At 39.9% G+C, this 18629-nt stretch overlaps 1 protein-coding gene across 1 annotated transcript in view; it reads right to left on the minus strand.

Annotated features, from left to right (window-relative positions):
- The window catches only part of ssh (Protein phosphatase Slingshot), an 834886-nt gene extending 821932 nt beyond the window's left edge, over positions 1 to 12954 (minus strand). Inside the window, exon 1 of the mRNA XM_067141516.2 lies at positions 12739 to 12954. Coding sequence (XP_066997617.2) covers positions 12739 to 12801 — 63 coding nt within the window. The 5' untranslated portion in view covers positions 12802 to 12954. The remainder of the gene's footprint in view (positions 1 to 12738) is intronic.
- Positions 12955 to 18629: the final 5675 nt, after the last annotated feature.

The raw sequence follows: 18629 nt of genomic DNA on the forward strand, positions 1-18629 counted from the left end.
ATTCTTGTTTTCCTAGACCGGGGCCGCGATCTCATAGTCAGATAGCTCCTCAACTCTAATCACGTAGGCTGAGTGGACCTCGAATCAGCCCTCAGATCCCTGACCTGGCCGGGTATCGAAGGCGGGGCCTCCGGGTAAGAATAGGGCTGGCAATACAAACTAACAATACTTAAAGAAAATATATTTTTCGACCTCTTATATTTGATAGTCTACACGTTTAACCGTTCGAGTTATATTAATAATGGAGATTTTTACAAATTCAGATTTTTATTACTAACAAGTTGAAATACTGTCAAAGTAGGGGACTAACTGGCGATAGTAGTGTCGTTGTCTTGATTGTTTCAATAAGCTGCTTCGAAACATTGCCAATTTTCATGTTTTTACACCCCTCAGAGGTTTTTTCTTTCAAAATGTTTCATGCTGTTAATTATAATCTACGAGGAATATCTATGCAGAATTTCACTGTGATTGGTTAAAGTTGTTCCTGAGATAACGTTGATTTCCTTTTTCCTTCATTCTTCGAGTGATCGTTGGTTCACGCTTTTCCTCTCATTTTAGTAGTCATCTTCATTATCTTCCTAATAGAAGAGAGGGAAAACGTATTGCATTTGAGATGAAAGAATCAAATATGAGGAAACTGGAGATTACGACATTTTTGAGAACAATCTCTTACGTCATCAAAATGGACTGAAACCTGTGGAAACAATCTAACGAGAAAATTGAACATATTTTCGTAATAAGCATCTGTAAATAATCAAGATTGTACATATATTACAAAACAACAGCAGTATTGTAAGCCGCAAGTTTGTATATATATATGACAAAGCAATAGCTGCATTTTAAAAAGTTGGGACTAGGCCTAACTTTGCGCGGGTTCATGGCGTCCGTGGTTCTACTGATCCTCTGTCGTATATGTTTGTGCGAGGCTATACGGCAGGCACACCTCAAGATCGTCCGACTCGTCGGCTGAATGGTCAGCATACCGGCCTTCGGTTCAGAGGGTCCCGGGTTCGATTCCCGGCCGGGTCGGGGATTCTAACCTTCATTCGTTAATTCCAAGGGCCCGGGGTCTGGGTGTTTGTGCTGTCCCCAACATCCCTGCAACTCACACACCACACATAGCACTATCCTCCACCATTATCTACACATGGCAGATGCCGTCCACCCTCATCGGAGGGTCTGCCTTACAAGGGCTGCACTCGGCTAGAAATAGCCACACGGAATTATTATTATTATTATTATTATTATTATTATTATTATTATTATTATTATTATTATTATTATTATTATCATCTCAAGACTGAGGCACGCAGTCCCGGCTGGTGCTTTTCGCACCTTTCTGTAAGCAAAAGAAAAAAGCAAAGTCATCTCCGTACAAGCCATGAAGGCCCTTGGAGTGGTGGAAGGTAACGGCTTCCACTATTCGTAACCTTGCCACTTGATGGGGTAGAGAGGTTGGCTCTAAGCCCGGCTGCCTTTGCCCCGAGGAATTAACCTGATACTCATTTTTGGTGTAGGCTGAGTGAACCTCAGGGCCATGTGCACCTCCGGAAGTGGAAATCTCGTTTCTTAAATTTTACGATTTCCTGGCGGGGATTCGAACCCACATCCTTCCGGGCGAACCGAGCACATCTTTACCGCCTCGGCCAGGCAGCCCCTCTGTATTACGAAGTACTTTGTGTTTATTATAATAATATTGTATACATGCAGGGTGTTCTAAAACAAACCAATGGAAATTGGGATATTTTGAGACTCGTCGTCCAGGTTGCAAACTGGATCGTTAAACCGTCCTCTGGAATTTGGATAGTTTAAGATGACATGGTGTAGTGTGTTGTCAGAATATGAAGAGGAAAGTGTTGGGACAAACACAAACAACCAATCCCCGAGCCAGAAGAATTAATCACACGCGATTAAAATCACCGATTTTGCCGGGAATCGAAACCGGGTCCCTCCGAACCAAAGGCATCAACGCTGACCATTTAAGGAAGTGAAGATGTACTCGGTTCCTCTGGAACGACGTGCGCTATATTCCCGACAAGAAGCAGAAACGTTTTGAAGCAAGATTTCCAATTCTATATCAGGCGAATTCCTGAGGGCAAAGGCGGCTGGGCGGGCTAACGACTCTACCCCACTTAGCGTCAAAGTAAAGCGTAATGAAAGCCTCTACCTTCCATTATATCATATTAGACCTTCATGAATTCACATGGGTTAAATTTCTCTTAGATTATGTACGCTCTTTCATGATGTTTGTGGTGAGGGGGCGTGTATATGGAAGTCTGTAAGAAATACTGTACTATTCTTAGAAGTAATTCTGGGGCCGATGACCTTCGATGTTAGGCCCCTTTAAATAGCAAGCAGCATCATCATTATCAGAAGTAATTTTGCAAAGTTGTAAATAGATTGTGCTACAAAATTCCTGTTTCTATCATGATTATGGCGAGGAGAGAATGATTCTCGTACAAAGGGAAAACATAGATACAATTTAATTGCAATGGTTGTAGGAGGAAATTCGTCTGACTCCCTGGCTCAATTACGAGCATAGTAGTCTTTAGTCCATAGGGCCCCAGGTTCGATTCCAGGACGAACCGGGGATTCTAACCACATTTGGTTAATCCCTCTGGCTTGGGGGCTTGGTATTCGTGATCGTCTCAATATACATCTTCATTCTACACACAGCATATCATACTACAAGCCACCACATATTTCCACATACGATTGACATCACAAACGACACTCGGCCGTGAAACTAGGCTTAATTCGCATCAGTGCCGGTCCTAGATCGCTGGGAAAAAGGCAGGAAAGAAGGTTGTAGGAGGGCTACCGTCGGAGAGGTTGTATTATACAATGCCACTGGATAAAGCAAGTGGAGGCATCGCTCAGAATGTAGGGATGAACCAACATGGAATTATCTGGTCTCGTTCTACTAATTATTCGTTGGGTTTTTAGGTTCTAAGCTTTTCAGCAATTGTTACTAAAATGAAGTTTTTCCAAATTGGTAAACCATGTTTAAAAGTTGTCCAAGTAAGTTTTTAAAAGTACTGTATGTTTGTACCGTGCATTAATTGTAAAATGTCACATTAGAATACCATGATGATTAAGTATGTCTAGACTCGTTTCTGGCGAGATATAGTGTTTACGGTGCATTACAGAATGTCTTCTGGTATGGGCTTGAACAAGTCTGTTGCTTTCATTCACCAGTCTCGGTCTCATTATTGCCTTCGACAACATGAAAGTGACTAACAACACCATTCTTTATGCAGCCAGTCCCTGATATGAATGATGTGAAAATGTCTCTCAAGGGTCATTAGTTGCGTGCATTTTGGTGGACTGGGCAGACTGATATGTAGCAGCACCTTCCGGCTCGATTGGCAGAGCAACGGGAAGCTACCTCACTCGTCGCTTCCCTAGTACACATCTTCAGTGACACCTAGGCTATCGATGACGGATGATGGCGGAGCTATTGAGGACCCAGCCAGCCTTCGGACTGAAGACTCAACAAACGATCATGAACTGCGTGGAGGGAGGATGTAATATTTATGTTCATTTATAACATAAAATAGTTCAGATAAAAAGTGGCTGCATTGCCCAACAGCGTTCTCTTCCTCCTCATCCTAATAATAACAATAAATTTAAGTCGCAGCCATATGCTTACAGACCATGAAAGCCCCCGAAGTAGTGGAAGATAAAGGCTTCCAGTACTCATAACTTCGGCACTTAGAGGGAAAGATTAGTAAGCTCAATGCGCCGCATGCAATGCCGAGTGGCTCAGGCGGTAGAATCACTCGTCCTCTGAGCTCAAGTTGATGGGTTCGACTCGGTTCGGTCCTGTGGTACATGAGTGAGCTCAAATACGACAGTCTCATGTCGGCATGTAAAATAACTCCTGTGGGACAAAATTCCGGCACCTCGGCGTCTACGAAAACCGTAAAAATATTTAGTGGGATGTAGAATAAAAAAACATTATTCAATACCAGGCCGTCTTTGCCCCTAAGAATCAACTTGGTAGTCAGTTTTAGTGTAGACTGAGTGAAACTCAGGACCATGTGTTGCTCCAGAAGTGGAAACCACATTTCTAAATTTTTCGACTTGCTGACCAAGATCTTCTGCGTGAACGGACCATGCCTTTACTGCCTCGGATAGGCAGCCCTACGTTAAACACTCTTTGTTACAAAAACAAGTTTCATGGCATAACATTCAAATTAATTATCGTAACAACACAGGCTATTACTTTCGTGGATTTATTAGCAGTAGGCCTACTGGTATTTAAACAAAAAATGATGACAGAGGAGTAGACCGCGCGGTTCGAGTCACCTAGCTGTAAGTGTATACTCGAGAGATGGTGGTTCGAACCGCACTGGTGGCAGCCCAGAAAATGGTTTTTCATGTTTTCCCATTTTCACATCAGGTAAATGCTGTGGTTGCACCTTACTTAGGGCTGCAGCCCATATCTTCTCAGTCCTAGCCCTGTCCCATCCTATCATCACCATAAGACATTTCTGAGTCGGTTCTACATTAAACCAATAGTAAAAAAAAGAAAACAAAAGAACAAAACCGCAGTGAAAATCGAAGGTGGTATGAGATTTTAATTTAGAAAAGCTGCTAACACGATTCAAGAATGGGGAACCAGAGTAGGTAGATTAGAATGTTCCCAGGTAGAATTGTTCAAATTGTTCGGATAACTCTGATAATATCGTTGCAATGCATTAATTTACTGGTAGACAGTTCAGGCGTTGGAGCTTATCAGATAGCCAAGATAGCCGGTTCAAACCCCGCATAGCTAGTCGGATTTTGGAAGGGCGGAATAAAAGTTCATTCGACTCTCTCTGGTGATAAAGTTGGTGTTTGCTAGACAAAATTAATTAAAACTCAGCCATACACGACCAAGAGAGATTCGGTTACTCTGCCATCTAGTAGGCCTAGAGTAAAACAGAACGTCGAAACTGACGAGCAGATGGCGTCAAATTAAAATGAGTGTATACGGTAGCTGAGGTCATATGATGATGATGATGATGATGATGATTATTATTATTATTATTATTATTATTATTATTATTATTATTATTATTATTATTATCTCCAGCAGTCTTCGGTAATATCACATTTCAAAAATTACTATTTTCTTCCTTTCTGAGTTAGATGTTGTAGTGCAGTACACTTCAAAAGAACACAAAAATCACTATGAACATATGCCCAACGGTCGATCGTTTACGAGTTACAGAATTTTCCATCTTTAGGGGATGAATTAGTAGTAGCCTTACCTAGCACATTCCACATCGAGTACCTGTCGCCATGTTAGTGCCCCAGCAGGATACTGTATTCGAATAAAAGAAGTGCTCAAAATGTCCATCATGTACATGAATGCACGCCTGAACACGCCACCTCACTTATTGTCGGACACGTTCGAACACCGCGGGTATTCGATGACAGCCTTGTTCTACACGCTGGCGAAGTACTGCAATGTCCGTAATGGCCTCCAAACTTGATCCTAAATACGAACTCTCCCCCCATTCTAGCTAATTACTAAAACAGGCCTAGCTCGTAAACGATCTACCGCAGGGCATTTGTTCATAGAGACTTTTTGTTTTGTTTTCGGGTGTATTATCTATACTCCGATTACTTCTCACATGTTTGGGCAGCTTGTAATTCCTTTTCTTGTGCTACTGGTTTAACGTCACATTTACTCATATTAGGTTTCCGGTGACGATGGGCCAGGAAAGGGCTGAGGGAAGGAAGAAAGGAAGGAAGGAAGGAAGGAAGGAAGGAAGGAAGGAAGGAAGGAAGGAAGGAAGGAAGGAAGGAAGGATGAGGCCGTCCCTCAATTAATGTACAGTTTCAGCATTTGCCTCGTAAGAAAATTGAAAACCATGGAAAACCTCTTCAGTGCTACAGAAGGTGGGGTTCGAACCCACCATCTCCCGAATTCAAGCTCACAGATAAGAGGTTCATATCACAAAGACAACTCTCTCCCTGTAATTAATTTTATTTACTAACACTTTTATAGCCAGGCTGAGTGGCTCAGACGGTTGAGGCGCTGGCCCTCTGACCCAACATGGCAGGTTCGATCCTGGCTCAGTCCGGTGGTATTTGAAGGTGCTCAAATACGTCAGCCTCGTGTCGGTAGATTTACTGGCACGTAAAATAACTCCTGCTTGAAGGGGTAGTATGTGGGCCTGTGGGTTCACTTCTTGCTGGTGGAAGTGCACTAATAAAACACAGGAAATGCCATTTATTCCTACAGAGTCCGATACACGCACGTCCACGCCGTGGCTTCTGGGCAACGTGTACACGGCTATATCACGTAAGGACGAAAAGGCGAGTTCCAGACGCTTCAAAATGGTGACCAACCAGCTAAAGGAGACAACACCAAAAGAAAACACCGACCCTCCAGGATTGCTGGGGGTTGGCGTTGGGCTGACAACTCAATCTGTAAAAAACTCTCGTTACGAAATCCGAAGAAGAAATAGCCAGCCTGGCCTTTTTACGACGACCTCGCAAACGTTTAAAAGGACTTGAGAATTGGTTCGTGGAACGTTTTAACTCTTTACCAAGCTGCAAACCTAAGAAAGTTGCTCGATCAGCTGGACGAGTATCGACTAGATATTACTGCTATTCAAGAAGTGAGATGGATGGGTGAAGGAGTGATACAGAGAAAGAATCACAAGGTATTCTATAATTGCCACAAAAAGGATCACATGTTTGGTACTCGTTTTTGTTGTCAATAAGCAGATAAAACGTCTTATCATAGATTTTCGGTCAAAATCGCATAGATTGTGCAGACTTAGAATTAGAGGGAAGTTCTTCAATTACAGTCTTATCTGTGCACATGCTCCAACTGTAGAGAAGATCGACGAAAAGCACGAAAAATCACGTCTAGAATAGCCGAGAGTGGGATTTCAACAACACACTTCTCTCTACTCCATTATATTACCTGAGATTAAATTTAGTTCCTCAAATTAGTCTCAGATTCCCAGCATAGCCGGCGGCTACTGCATGGGCCAATGTTTACCACAGACTACTGTCCTAAATTATATACATCGTCTTTCTGTCTGTACTTTTGAATATTAGCCCGATACTGGGTTTTCATAACGGGCGGGACAAATAGTAGCTTACGGTATGTCAGGTTCAGTTTAATTTTTATCTGTTTGTCGCTTACAACGTCACGGAAAAATGGAGAGGGGATTTTCATGAAACTTTGTATTTAAGTTTAGGAGAAAGACAAGTAGGACATTAGTTAAATGCTGTTCAAAAACAATTCAGCAGGAGGGATGTTTCAAAGGGGGGCCTAAAAAACAAAACGCTGTGTATATCCCTCACGGCTGGTTTTACAGGAAAACTGCTTGTGATAAAATGTATTAAGACAAACCATTTTGGTCTATACCATTTTCGAATGCAGTGAAAAGCAAGGGAAATATAAGTGGCGGTCGCATAAAAATTTAAATTCAAGAACCAGTAACTAGCTGTATGAAGGTTTTAAAGGCTTTGTACATCTCTCTGTACTTTTTTAATATTAACGTGATGCTTGGTTTTTATACTGGAATGCTGCGATCCATTTATGTACACATATATTTAGTACTTAAAAATACTTTTAAGGAAATCCGAAAAAAAAAAATTGGTCAAATATATTTATTCTTAAAATATGCACACGTTCATATTCAAGAGCGATAATTTTAACTCACAACTGTGTGAACAATGCAAAGAAATGTCTTGTACTTGATTTACATCACTTACCTCAGAGGTATCACACAACGAATGAATCAGTACTAAAAGACGTAATCTTATTAGATGGTAATCATTAGATACACTCAACTGTGCCAAAATTGGCCGGCAAAGAAATATTTTATTTAATACATTCTCGAAACGCAATGATATTCGTAAATTGTGGAGCAGGTGGACGAAGATAGACACCTGGATTTTGAAAGAAAGTCATCTTCTGCGACGACCAATTTTTGTGCGGTTGAGTGTACACACATTATCGTTGTAAATATAGACGTTCGACTTAAATCTCGCAGCCCCATAAATAATCCGTCAAAGCGAGTATTTTTTTCTTTTTTTTTTGCTAGTTGATTAACGTCCCACCGACACAGGTAGGTCCTTTGGCGACGGTGGGACAGGAAAGGCCTAGGAATGGGAAGGAAGCGGCCGTGGCCTTAAGGTACAGCCCCTGCATTTGCCTGGTGTGAAAATGGGAAACCACGGAAAACCATCTTCAGGGCTGCCGACAGTGGGGTTCGAATCCACTATCTCCCGGATGCGAGCTCACAGCTGCGCGCTCCTAACCACACGGCCAACTCGCCCGGTAGTATATTTCTTAAAAAAAAAGTGTTCACGTCATCATTCCAGGCAAATATTTTAAGTAAAACCAAGAGATGCTGCACTGCGAGAAGAAGAAACAAAGTAACCATACGGTCAGCAGGAGGAGCTTATCAGACACCGCTCTGTTGACATAAAAGTCAGCAAAAAAATATCTAACTTCGTAAACATCTTCCTTACTGTAGCTCGAATAGTAAAAGTACATGATAATAATAATGTTATTTGTTTTACGTCCCACTAACTACTCTTTTACGGTTTTCGGAGACGCCGAGGTGCCGGAATTTAGTCCCGCAGGAGTTCTTTTTACGTGCCAGTAAATCTACCGACACGAGGCTGACGTATTTGAGCACCTTCAAATACCACCGGACTGAGCCAGGATCGAACCTGCCAAGTTGGGGTCAGAAGGCCAGCGCCTTAACCGTCTGAGCCACTCAGCCCGGCAAAAGTACATGATATACGCAAACTTTCTTTTGCTTATTCCTGTTCTTTCTGGGGTCACCCAGGCTCAATTTGGTTTTGCCGGAGATCCCCTATCTGACGCCATGTGATTTTTAAGATGAAAATCTCAATCCAAGATCGACCGGGATTCGAACATCAGACGTCCGGGTGGGAATCCACAGAGCTAATCACACCCCCTGTATGATATATTGAAATTCGACCGGGTCAGGAATGGAATGAATGAAGCCCACATCTAGCGGCGAGGATAGGAAATGTGCCGGCTGCCGAAGCCTGTCGTACTCCTCTGGGGCAATGATAAATGACTGACAGATAAAATGAAATGTTAATGGAAAGTGTTGCTGGAATGAAAGATGATAAGGAAAACCAGGGTACCCGGCGAAAAAACAGTCTGCCTCCACTTTGTCCAGCACAAATCTCACATGGAGTGACCGGGATTTAAACCACGATGTATGATATATAAAGAATACAAATTATATTAATTATAAATTATATTATTTATGAATTATACTAATTATAAATTATATTACCTATCTTTTTATATACAGCTTTTAGAAAAGACTAATATTTCCGAAGATATTCCGAACTTCATGAAAACTATAATAATCGCGATATCTACGTTGTTATTTTTCGTATAGTAAAAACGCAAAAAGTATACAAGATCGTTAACAACGATTATAATGAACAGTTTGTCGATACAGCTAATATTAACGGAGAAATATGACATTTCCTGTTTTTATCCCTTTAGTATTGCTACGTCACAGTAAACTAGTCAAATACAATCGGTTGCACAACCCAGCTATCCACACAGAGATTCGAGAAATTCGCTTTACGCGTTTTTTCTGTGATGTCATAGCAAATAGACAGGCACACAGACAGCCGGAAAATGAACTGAACCCCCTTTCGACTTTCGTTTACCTAATCCGATACCAAACCGAAATATGAGCCAAACATTTCAAGTGTACAGACAAAACTATAATTTTTATTTGTAATGAGAACGAAGAATTATCTACAATCTGTATAAAAATCAGTCTGCAGTGATAAGAATCGAGGGCTTTGAAAAAGAAGCAGCAATCCAGAAATGAGTGAGGCAAGGCTGCAGTTTGTACCCCCTCCTTTTTAATGTTTACATAGAACAGGCAGTAAAGGAAATCAAAGAGGAATTTGGAAAGGGAATCACAATCCAAGGAGAAGAAATCAAAACCTTCAGATTTGCCGATGATATTGTTATTTTATCTTGAGTCTCCAGAAGATCTCGAGAAGCTGCTGAATGGTATGGACGAAGTCTTGGATAAGGAGTACAAAATGAAAATAAATAAGTCCAAAACAAAAGTAATGAAGTGCAGTCGAACGAAGACAGGTGATGCAGGAAATATCAAATTAGGAAATGCAGTCTTAAAGGAAGTAGATGCATATTGTTACTTGGGTAGTAAAATAACTAACGATGGCAGAAGTAAGGAGGACATAAAATGCAGATTAGCACAAGCAAGGAAGAGCTTTCTTAAGAAAATAAATTTGCTTACTTCAAACATCGATATAGGAATTCGAAAGATGTTTTTGAAGACTTTCGTGTGGAGCGTGGCATTGTATGGAAGTAAAACATGGACGGACGATAACAAGCTCAGAAAGAAAGAGAATAGAAGCTTTTGAAATGTGGTGTTACAGAAGAATGCTGAAGGTGAGATGGATAGATCGAATTACATATGAAGAGATGCTGAATCGAATTGGCGAGAGGAGATCGATTTGGCTAAATTTGACGAGAAGAAGAGACAGAATGATAGGACACATCTTAAGACACCCAGGACTTGTTCAGCTGGTTTTTGAAGGAAGTGTAGGTGGTAAGAACGGTAGGGATAGACCGAGGTATGAATATGACAAGCAGATTAGAGCAGATGTAGGATGCAGTAGTTACGTAGAAATGAAAAGGTTAGCACAGGATAGGGTGGCATGGAGAGCTGCATCAAACCAGTCTATGGACTGATGACTCAAACAACAACGATTCAATTGCGCTAAACGTTCATGAATATAGTTTTGATAAAACATAATGGAATTTAGAGCAGAGGGATATATCAATGAACTTCGAAAATCTCACATTACCAGCATCTTCATTCAGAGATTAGGGACTTCGTAATTAATAGCCTGTATACTTACTATGCGTGTAATGATTGGTTGTTGTTGTTGTTGCTGCTGCTGCTGCTGTTATAAGAGGAAGTACATCTGGGCAACCATCCTCTGTGTATTTGTACGACAAAACAAAATTCTGTGATCTTTATGATAGGAATCAAAGATGTTACGAAGATTCATGCCTGCCTTTTCGGTATTTATGTGATATACAAGCCTAATTATTTGTACCTTCGTTAAATATGTTTTAAATGATTTCGCAATTTACCCCAGCTACACCTTAAAATACACACTCCAATGAATCAATTATAAGGGTGTGGCTTAAGTATTCAAGGATTTAGGAATCTAAAATTTACACTTTAGAAAACCGAAATCCTATTCAAACCAATATTCCCAACTGATGACTGAATTTAAGATTGATGTGCCGGTTCTATATGATTAAATATAGTTTTCCAGCCTCCACTGTCATTTTCTAATTCTATTATAAACCATTTCGGTTTATCTTCCCCTTTTCATCAGATCTATTGTCTCGTAACCTTTCCACATTTCTCGTAAATTCTAGTACCGGTACCAATAAATCACAGCGTTGTTCAAGGCGTTTATAATTTATAATGGACAGTCACTCAGTGAACTAAAGAAAGGCTCTATCTGTCCTTAAATTAAAAGTAAAGTGAGAATATATTAAAAGGAAATGCAGTGTAGTTAGTTAACCTAAATGAATAGATAATTTAAATACTATCTCTACAATCGCTTCGAACGAGAATATAAGTAGCATTGGATATACCAGGAAGTATGGTAACTTAAAAAACAAGTCGAACATGCTTATGGTCTAAAACATAAACTTTCATATAATTTGGGATGGCAAATGACGTAAACTTCTTACTTTTATCACTCCTATGAATAACCGATTAGGTAAAATCATAGACAGACCCATTTCTAACCCCAACAAGAACAAAGGCTATCATCTCACAGTAAACAACGTGGGGACATCTCTTGGTTAAATTTCAAACCTAGCGATGACAGAAAAGGGAAAGCTTGGCTTAATGCCATCTTCCGACATTCAATAACACTACATCCAAAACTCAGCTCAGCTGTTTCTTGTTAGGGTTTGTAAACAGTGATTTCGTCTAAAATATATATTTTAAATAAGGTTATAAACAATTCGGTGGGTGCGAATTCTTGAACTGTATGATATGGTATATTGCGAAATTAATGGTCTCCCTTCAGGTGAAACTTACTGGTTTTACGCGGAAAACACAGCTTTATATTCACACACTAACCTAATAAACTGAAATGATGTTGAAATGTTCCACTGTTATACCGAAAAATACTACAAATGCACATTAACAAATATTTAAAACATTAAAATATTTTATTTGTTGTTCCAACGCGTTATTTACAGGAAATTAATAATTTCTAAATATTGAAATCAATTCATCTCCAATCGTTAGGGCCTAGTTAATTAAAAATTAAATGTAAATATATTATAGTAAAATAAGGTAATGATTTTCGTGACTCTTGTTCACAGAAGACATGAACAATGTGTGGGTGACGAGGTGGTCTTGAGTTAAACTTGACAGAAGGATTTAACAATTAGTAAAATGTGTACTTACTCAAGATAAACGTTACATTCATTCATATTTTTATCTGAAGACTGCAAATCTATTTACAGGTATCATCTCATGCATACGCTCTCTCTTGGCAAACGTAACAAGTGTCTGACTACATACTCCTGAATAAAGTCACCGGCGGCAATAACGTGACTTAGAAGTGCAATACGTAGCATCATATTAAGGAAACTAAGGCATGCATTAACAAAGTAACACTAAACATATAGGATTTAATACTCACTGAACTTGGAGGAGAACTACAACTGCTGACGCTAGGCGATCTCTGGACAGTAACGAGAGCCATACCAACAAACTAAACGCTAAATAAATTTTCCCCGCACATTATTTCACTTTTGCACCATGTAGTTTCCAGGTTTATACACAAGAAACCCACTTAAATTTGGCTGAGTGGCAACTCCATTCTCTTCCACAGGAGCCATCTCGGCTGTCTTGTACGAGATCGACAAACGACAGATGTTATTGCGCATGCATGCAGGAACTATGAAAAATTCAGCGTTCGCACAAAGTATTCTCTCTCTCTGTCTCGTACTCCAGTACACGCTTCCATTCGTTTCAGTATCTGGCGCGGCGCACGGCAGCTGCAACACACGTAGAGCATTAACCACACGCGTACTTCTTATAATATGCTCGAAGTCGAAGGATCATAGCACATCAGAAAACGATATTCCTAGAGAAACAACGGCAAGGGTCGCTAATGAAAACTCTTTAATATTCAAAATCAGTTTCACTGAGAACGTATTTATTATTGTTTCTTGCTTCAAGTACTAGACCGTGCACATTACATGTCTGAATGATATGTGACAGGTAGTCTTTGTTAATGTCGCGTCCGTAGCAGTATTAGAGACTAACTTTGGAGCTAGGATTTATGAAGTTGTTTGAAACTAGATGTGAAATGCCCTTGTTCTGTGGATGTACTGGTACTATTTAGAGGGAAGCAACACTCAAGACCTTGACTGGGATTGAATTATTCTTTCTTGTACCATATATTATGTGTTAGAATTGAAGATACTAGCCTCCGAGTACAACTGACGCTATATGGCACCTACGGTTGCCAGATACCTTTAATACAAAAATAGGTAAATTCCCTTATTTATTTATTTATTTATTTATTTATTTATTTATTTATTTATTTATTAGGCCTGCCTGTTTATTTAGCTTATGGTACCAGTTAAGCTGCCACAAATTGAGGAAGAAAGAAAATGAAGAAAACACATTGAATAATTTAGAGAACGGAATAAAAATGTAAAAAGTTAAATTAAAAAAATATAAAATGGAGAGAGAGATATGTACAACGCAGGAAGAGGACGGAAAATGCAAGAAAAATCAGAAATGTAAAATATACTAAATTTTATGACAATTAAATTAGCATATACTCCTACTAGCAAGATACCCGTGCTTCGCTACGGCTTTAAAATGAAAGTTATTATTCAATGTTTGACATTTTGGAGAGTCCACAGACATGAAAATTGGTATTTGGAATCTCCTTTAAAAATCAACACGTATTTTTTTGTTTTCGAAAAATCCATTTAAGGGGGTGGGGTGGGTGAAGAGAAGTGAACATAGCTGAATTATTTTTGTGGGGATACTTATACATCAAATACTGAAGATGTTATAGACGTGAAAATTGGTATTTGGAATCTCCATTAAAAATAAGGAAACACGTACTTTTTTGTTTTCGGAAAAATCCCCTTAAGGGGGTGAAGAAAGGTAAGATATATATATATATATATATTTTGCTATTTGTTTTACGTCGCGACGATGGAATAGAAAAGGCTCAGGAATTGGAAGTAATCGGCCGTGGCCTTAATTAAGGCACAGGCCCGGCATTTGCCTGGTGTGAAAATGGGAAACCATGGAAAACCATCTTCAGGGCTACCGACAGTGGGGCTCGAACCCACTATCTCCCGATTACTGGATACTGGCCGCACTTAAGCGACTGCAGCTATCGAGCCCGGTAAAGGTAAGAAAAGGGTTGAATACCTTTTCGAGGATACTTTTATCGCAAAAACTGAAGATGGTGCAGTCATGAAAAGTTGTATTTGGGATCTCGTTTAAAAATAAAGAAACAAGTATTTTTTGTCTTGTGTTTTTTGAAAACCTACTTAAGTGATGGGGAGTTGAACAGGACTGACAAAAGGGGGTGAATTTTACGAGGAGTGTATCTTAAAAACGCAACATGTTAGAGACGTGAAAATTTGTATTCTTAATCACTTTTAAATATAAATTAACACATACTTTTTGTTTTCGGAAAAATCACATGGTGGGGGGATAAAATGGACTGGAAAAGGGGTTGCATTTATTTGTATTAGGACACTGGTATCTCAAAATATTAAGATATTACAGACGTAAAATTTGGTACCGTATTTGGAATCTCCTTTAAAAATAAAGGAACACGTATTATTTTGTTTTCGTAAAATCCACTTAAAGGGGGTGTAAAAAGGACTGAAAAAGGGTTGAATACTTTTTATGAGGATGCCTATGTCTCAAAACTAAAGATGTTACAGATATGAACATTTGTATTTGGCATCTTCTTTAAAATAAAGAAACACGCATTTTTTGTTTTCGGAAAATCCAGTTAAGGGTGGGTGGAATTAATATAAAAATGAGTTTAATTCTTTGTATGAGGATACTTATATCACAAAACGAAGGATGTTACGAATGTGAAAATTGGTATTTAAAAAATAAAGAAAAACGCATTTGTTGTTTGGAGGGGGGAGGGGGAGGTAATCAATTTAAGAGGGGTAAGAGTTGAGTTCTTTTTATGGGGATACAAATAAGAAGTAGACTTAAAACAATACACCCCGAAGGGGTTTCGACTGGGGGATGAGGAATGATGACAAAAATATACGTTTATGTGAAACCATTTGAATTACGAAGTTAAAATGTCAAATGATATCCTGGGTGTTAAATATCAGATGGTTTGAAACAAATGTAACCCCTCAGAGAGTTAAAGGGGGGTTAAGATCTGTAAACAAATATATTAATACCTTCCTCCGAAACGGATTAACGTACGAAGACAAAATTCTAAATAGCGGTATATATTTTAAATATAGGAAATATTTTTAAACGTTCCGCCGCTAAAGTGTCAAGTGAGGTTTGCTCCGTAAACTAAATTATTCATGCCTCCAGAACCGTTTGGCGCACAAAGTTGTAATATTACGAGAAGGGTCTTCTCTTATGCCCTAGGTGTAAAATACCATATACTTCAAAACATTTCTCCCCTAAGAAGTTTAGGTGGTGGTTGACTCTCACAAACACAATATCCATTCTTCCGAAACCGTTTCAGGCACGAATATAACTTTTTTTGATGAAGGGTTGTCTTCCATACCCTAGATGTTAATAAATATTTCTAAACATTCACCCCTGAAAAGTATTCATTCCTCTATTACTGCTCGACGTACAAAATAGAAATTTCACAGGTTTGTCGGTTTTATATCCTAGATGTTATATCAGATATGTTTTAAAACATTCAAATGCTTCAGCACGAGGTTCAAGTGAATGGTAAATTATAAAATAAATAATCATTCCCCCAAAACCGTTTGACGTACGAACTGCGGACGTATTTTACAGGCTCAGCTGACAGTGGACTCTCCAAAATGTCAAATTTTGAATAATAACTTTCATTTTAAAGCCCTAGCGAAGCACGGGTGTCTTGCTAGTATAATATACTTCATCGTCATCTTTCCAAATTTTTGCGAGACTGATGAACCATCCAAGCTCAGTTTAGAATTTGGTTGGGTATTTAAGACCGGGTGCCCTTCCTACCACCGCACACTGGTCTTTTTGAAAACGTCATTTAAAGTCGCCGGGATTCACACCCAGGGCACTCGGGTTGGAGTCGATTAGCTACACCACAGTGCCAGCGCCCCCATCCAATATTATACTGTATAATTTAACATAATATACACCTGAGAAAAATGTATTATTATGATTAGGCCGGCCTGGAGAAACTGGCAGGTTTAAGTACACAGAACTTTCTCAAACCTACTAAAGTGCCTACTAAGGACTTCTACATTCATAATTCATCTCACTTGTTCATAATATCACCAATTACCGAACTCGATAGCTGCAGTCGCTTAAGTGCGGTCAGTATCCAGTATTCGGGAGATAGTAGGTTCGAACCCCACTGTCGGCAGCCCTGAAAATGGTTTTCCGTGGTTTCCCATTTTCACACCAGGCAAATGCTGGGGCTGTACCTTAATTAAGGCCAAGGCCGCCTCCTTCCTAGTCCTAGCCCTTCCCTGTCCCATCGCCGCCATAAGACCTATCTGTGTCGGTGCGACGTAAAGCAACTAGCAAAAAAAAAAAAAAATCACCAATTGCCAATCATTGATAAATGTACGCTGTAACTTAACCCAAAACAACTCCCACTGCTAGGAGAAAATTGTAGTGTAGACATCAGCTTATGCAGTACATTATTAGAAAATTTGATATGTATTTCAGTAAATGAAGTGTTAAGCTGTGCTGTTTATTCTCAGGTAGGTTGTTTGACAGGTCGACAGCGCGTTTAAATAAAGCAACACCAGCTCTACATCCGGCCATGGGTTTGCCTAACTGCAATGCAATTAGGTGGATGCTGATTCTTGGAACTTCCCTTACACCAGGTATGTCTTTTCCTCATTTTATAAATAGTTAGCTTTCATGCACAATTAGTTCTTGTCAGTCTTACTTTGGTTGAGTTGAAACAGGTTGTGGTTCATAGTTCGTTGCATAGCTGTATTCGTGCTACTTAATTTATAATGCCTAAGGAGAAGAGAACTGTCAGTCAAGTATTGAAAGCATATGTACGCTAGTCTGAAGACTTATCAACTGACGGAAGTGTGTTGTTTTGCAAATAATGTAGCACAGTCGTAACCGCAACTAAAAAGTATCAAATTCAACATCTTCAAACAACGAAACACAGTAAATTGAAAGAGGTAACCTTGAAACAAAAACACCAACCTCTTGTAACCACTTCTTTAGTTAAACCTGGACCAACACGAAACAAATTCCCTGAAGATCTGTGTAAAGCATTTGTCTCGACAAACATCCCATTGGCTAAGCTAAACAACACGAACTTAGTTCTGTTTTTGCGAAACAACTAGTCCCAGATGAATAAACGATTAGGAAGAATTACGTTCCTGAGCTTTATAAAATAATGTTAGGTAAACTACGGGAAAAAGCCGATGAGAAAATATATTTGGGTCTCACTAGACGAAACAACGGACGTGGATCAAATATATTTAGGAATTTTAGGAGAGGAAGAAGAGAGAGACAAATCGTATCTACTTAATATGGCTGTAAATGAAATTAAATGGCGTATGGCTTTTCCTGCTGGGAGTGTCCGAGGAAAATTTCGGCCCACCAGATGCAGGTCTTTCGATTTGTCTCCCGTAGACGACCTGCGCGTCGTGATGATGAAATGATGATGAGGACGACACATACACCCAGCCCCCGTGCCGGCGGAATTAACCAATTATGTTTAAAATTCCTGACTCTGCCGGGAATCGAATTCGGGACCAGCACGCCAATCATTTTTTTTTTGCTAGTGGCCTTACGTCGCACCGACACAGATAGGTCTTATGGCGACGATGGGACATGATAGGCCTAGGAGTTGGAAGGAAGCGGCCGTGGCCTTAAGTAAGGTACAGCCCCAGCATTTGCCTGGTGTGAAAATGGGCAACCACGGAAAAACATCTTCAGGGCTGCCGACAGTGGGATTCGAACCCACTATCTCCCGGATGAAAGCTCACAGCCGCGCGCCCTGTCCGCACGGCCAACTCGCCCGGTCACGAACCATTTAGCCATAGAGCCGGACAATATGGCTGTGTTACCTAAGGTGTATAACTCAAGAGTTGCTGCATTTTTCGATGATGCAATTTCTTGTTTGTGGCCATCAGGCATTCTTTACTATCATGTGCTCATGGCCTGCTCTGATGCTGCACATTATAGGCCTTATGATATTATACCCCACGATGATATACGACTCATGTATAGCACATGGACTTCATCGAGTTGCTGAAGCAGTCCGCGCTTCCTTTCCTGAAGTAAACGCGTTGATCTCTACATTTAAAAGTGTTACTGAAAGATCCAAGAGGGGCTGCCTGGCCGAGGCGGTAAAGGCGTGCTCGG

This window comes from Anabrus simplex, chromosome 2, assembly GCF_040414725.1.
Source record: "Anabrus simplex isolate iqAnaSimp1 chromosome 2, ASM4041472v1, whole genome shotgun sequence".
NCBI lineage: Eukaryota > Metazoa > Arthropoda > Insecta > Orthoptera > Tettigoniidae > Anabrus > Anabrus simplex.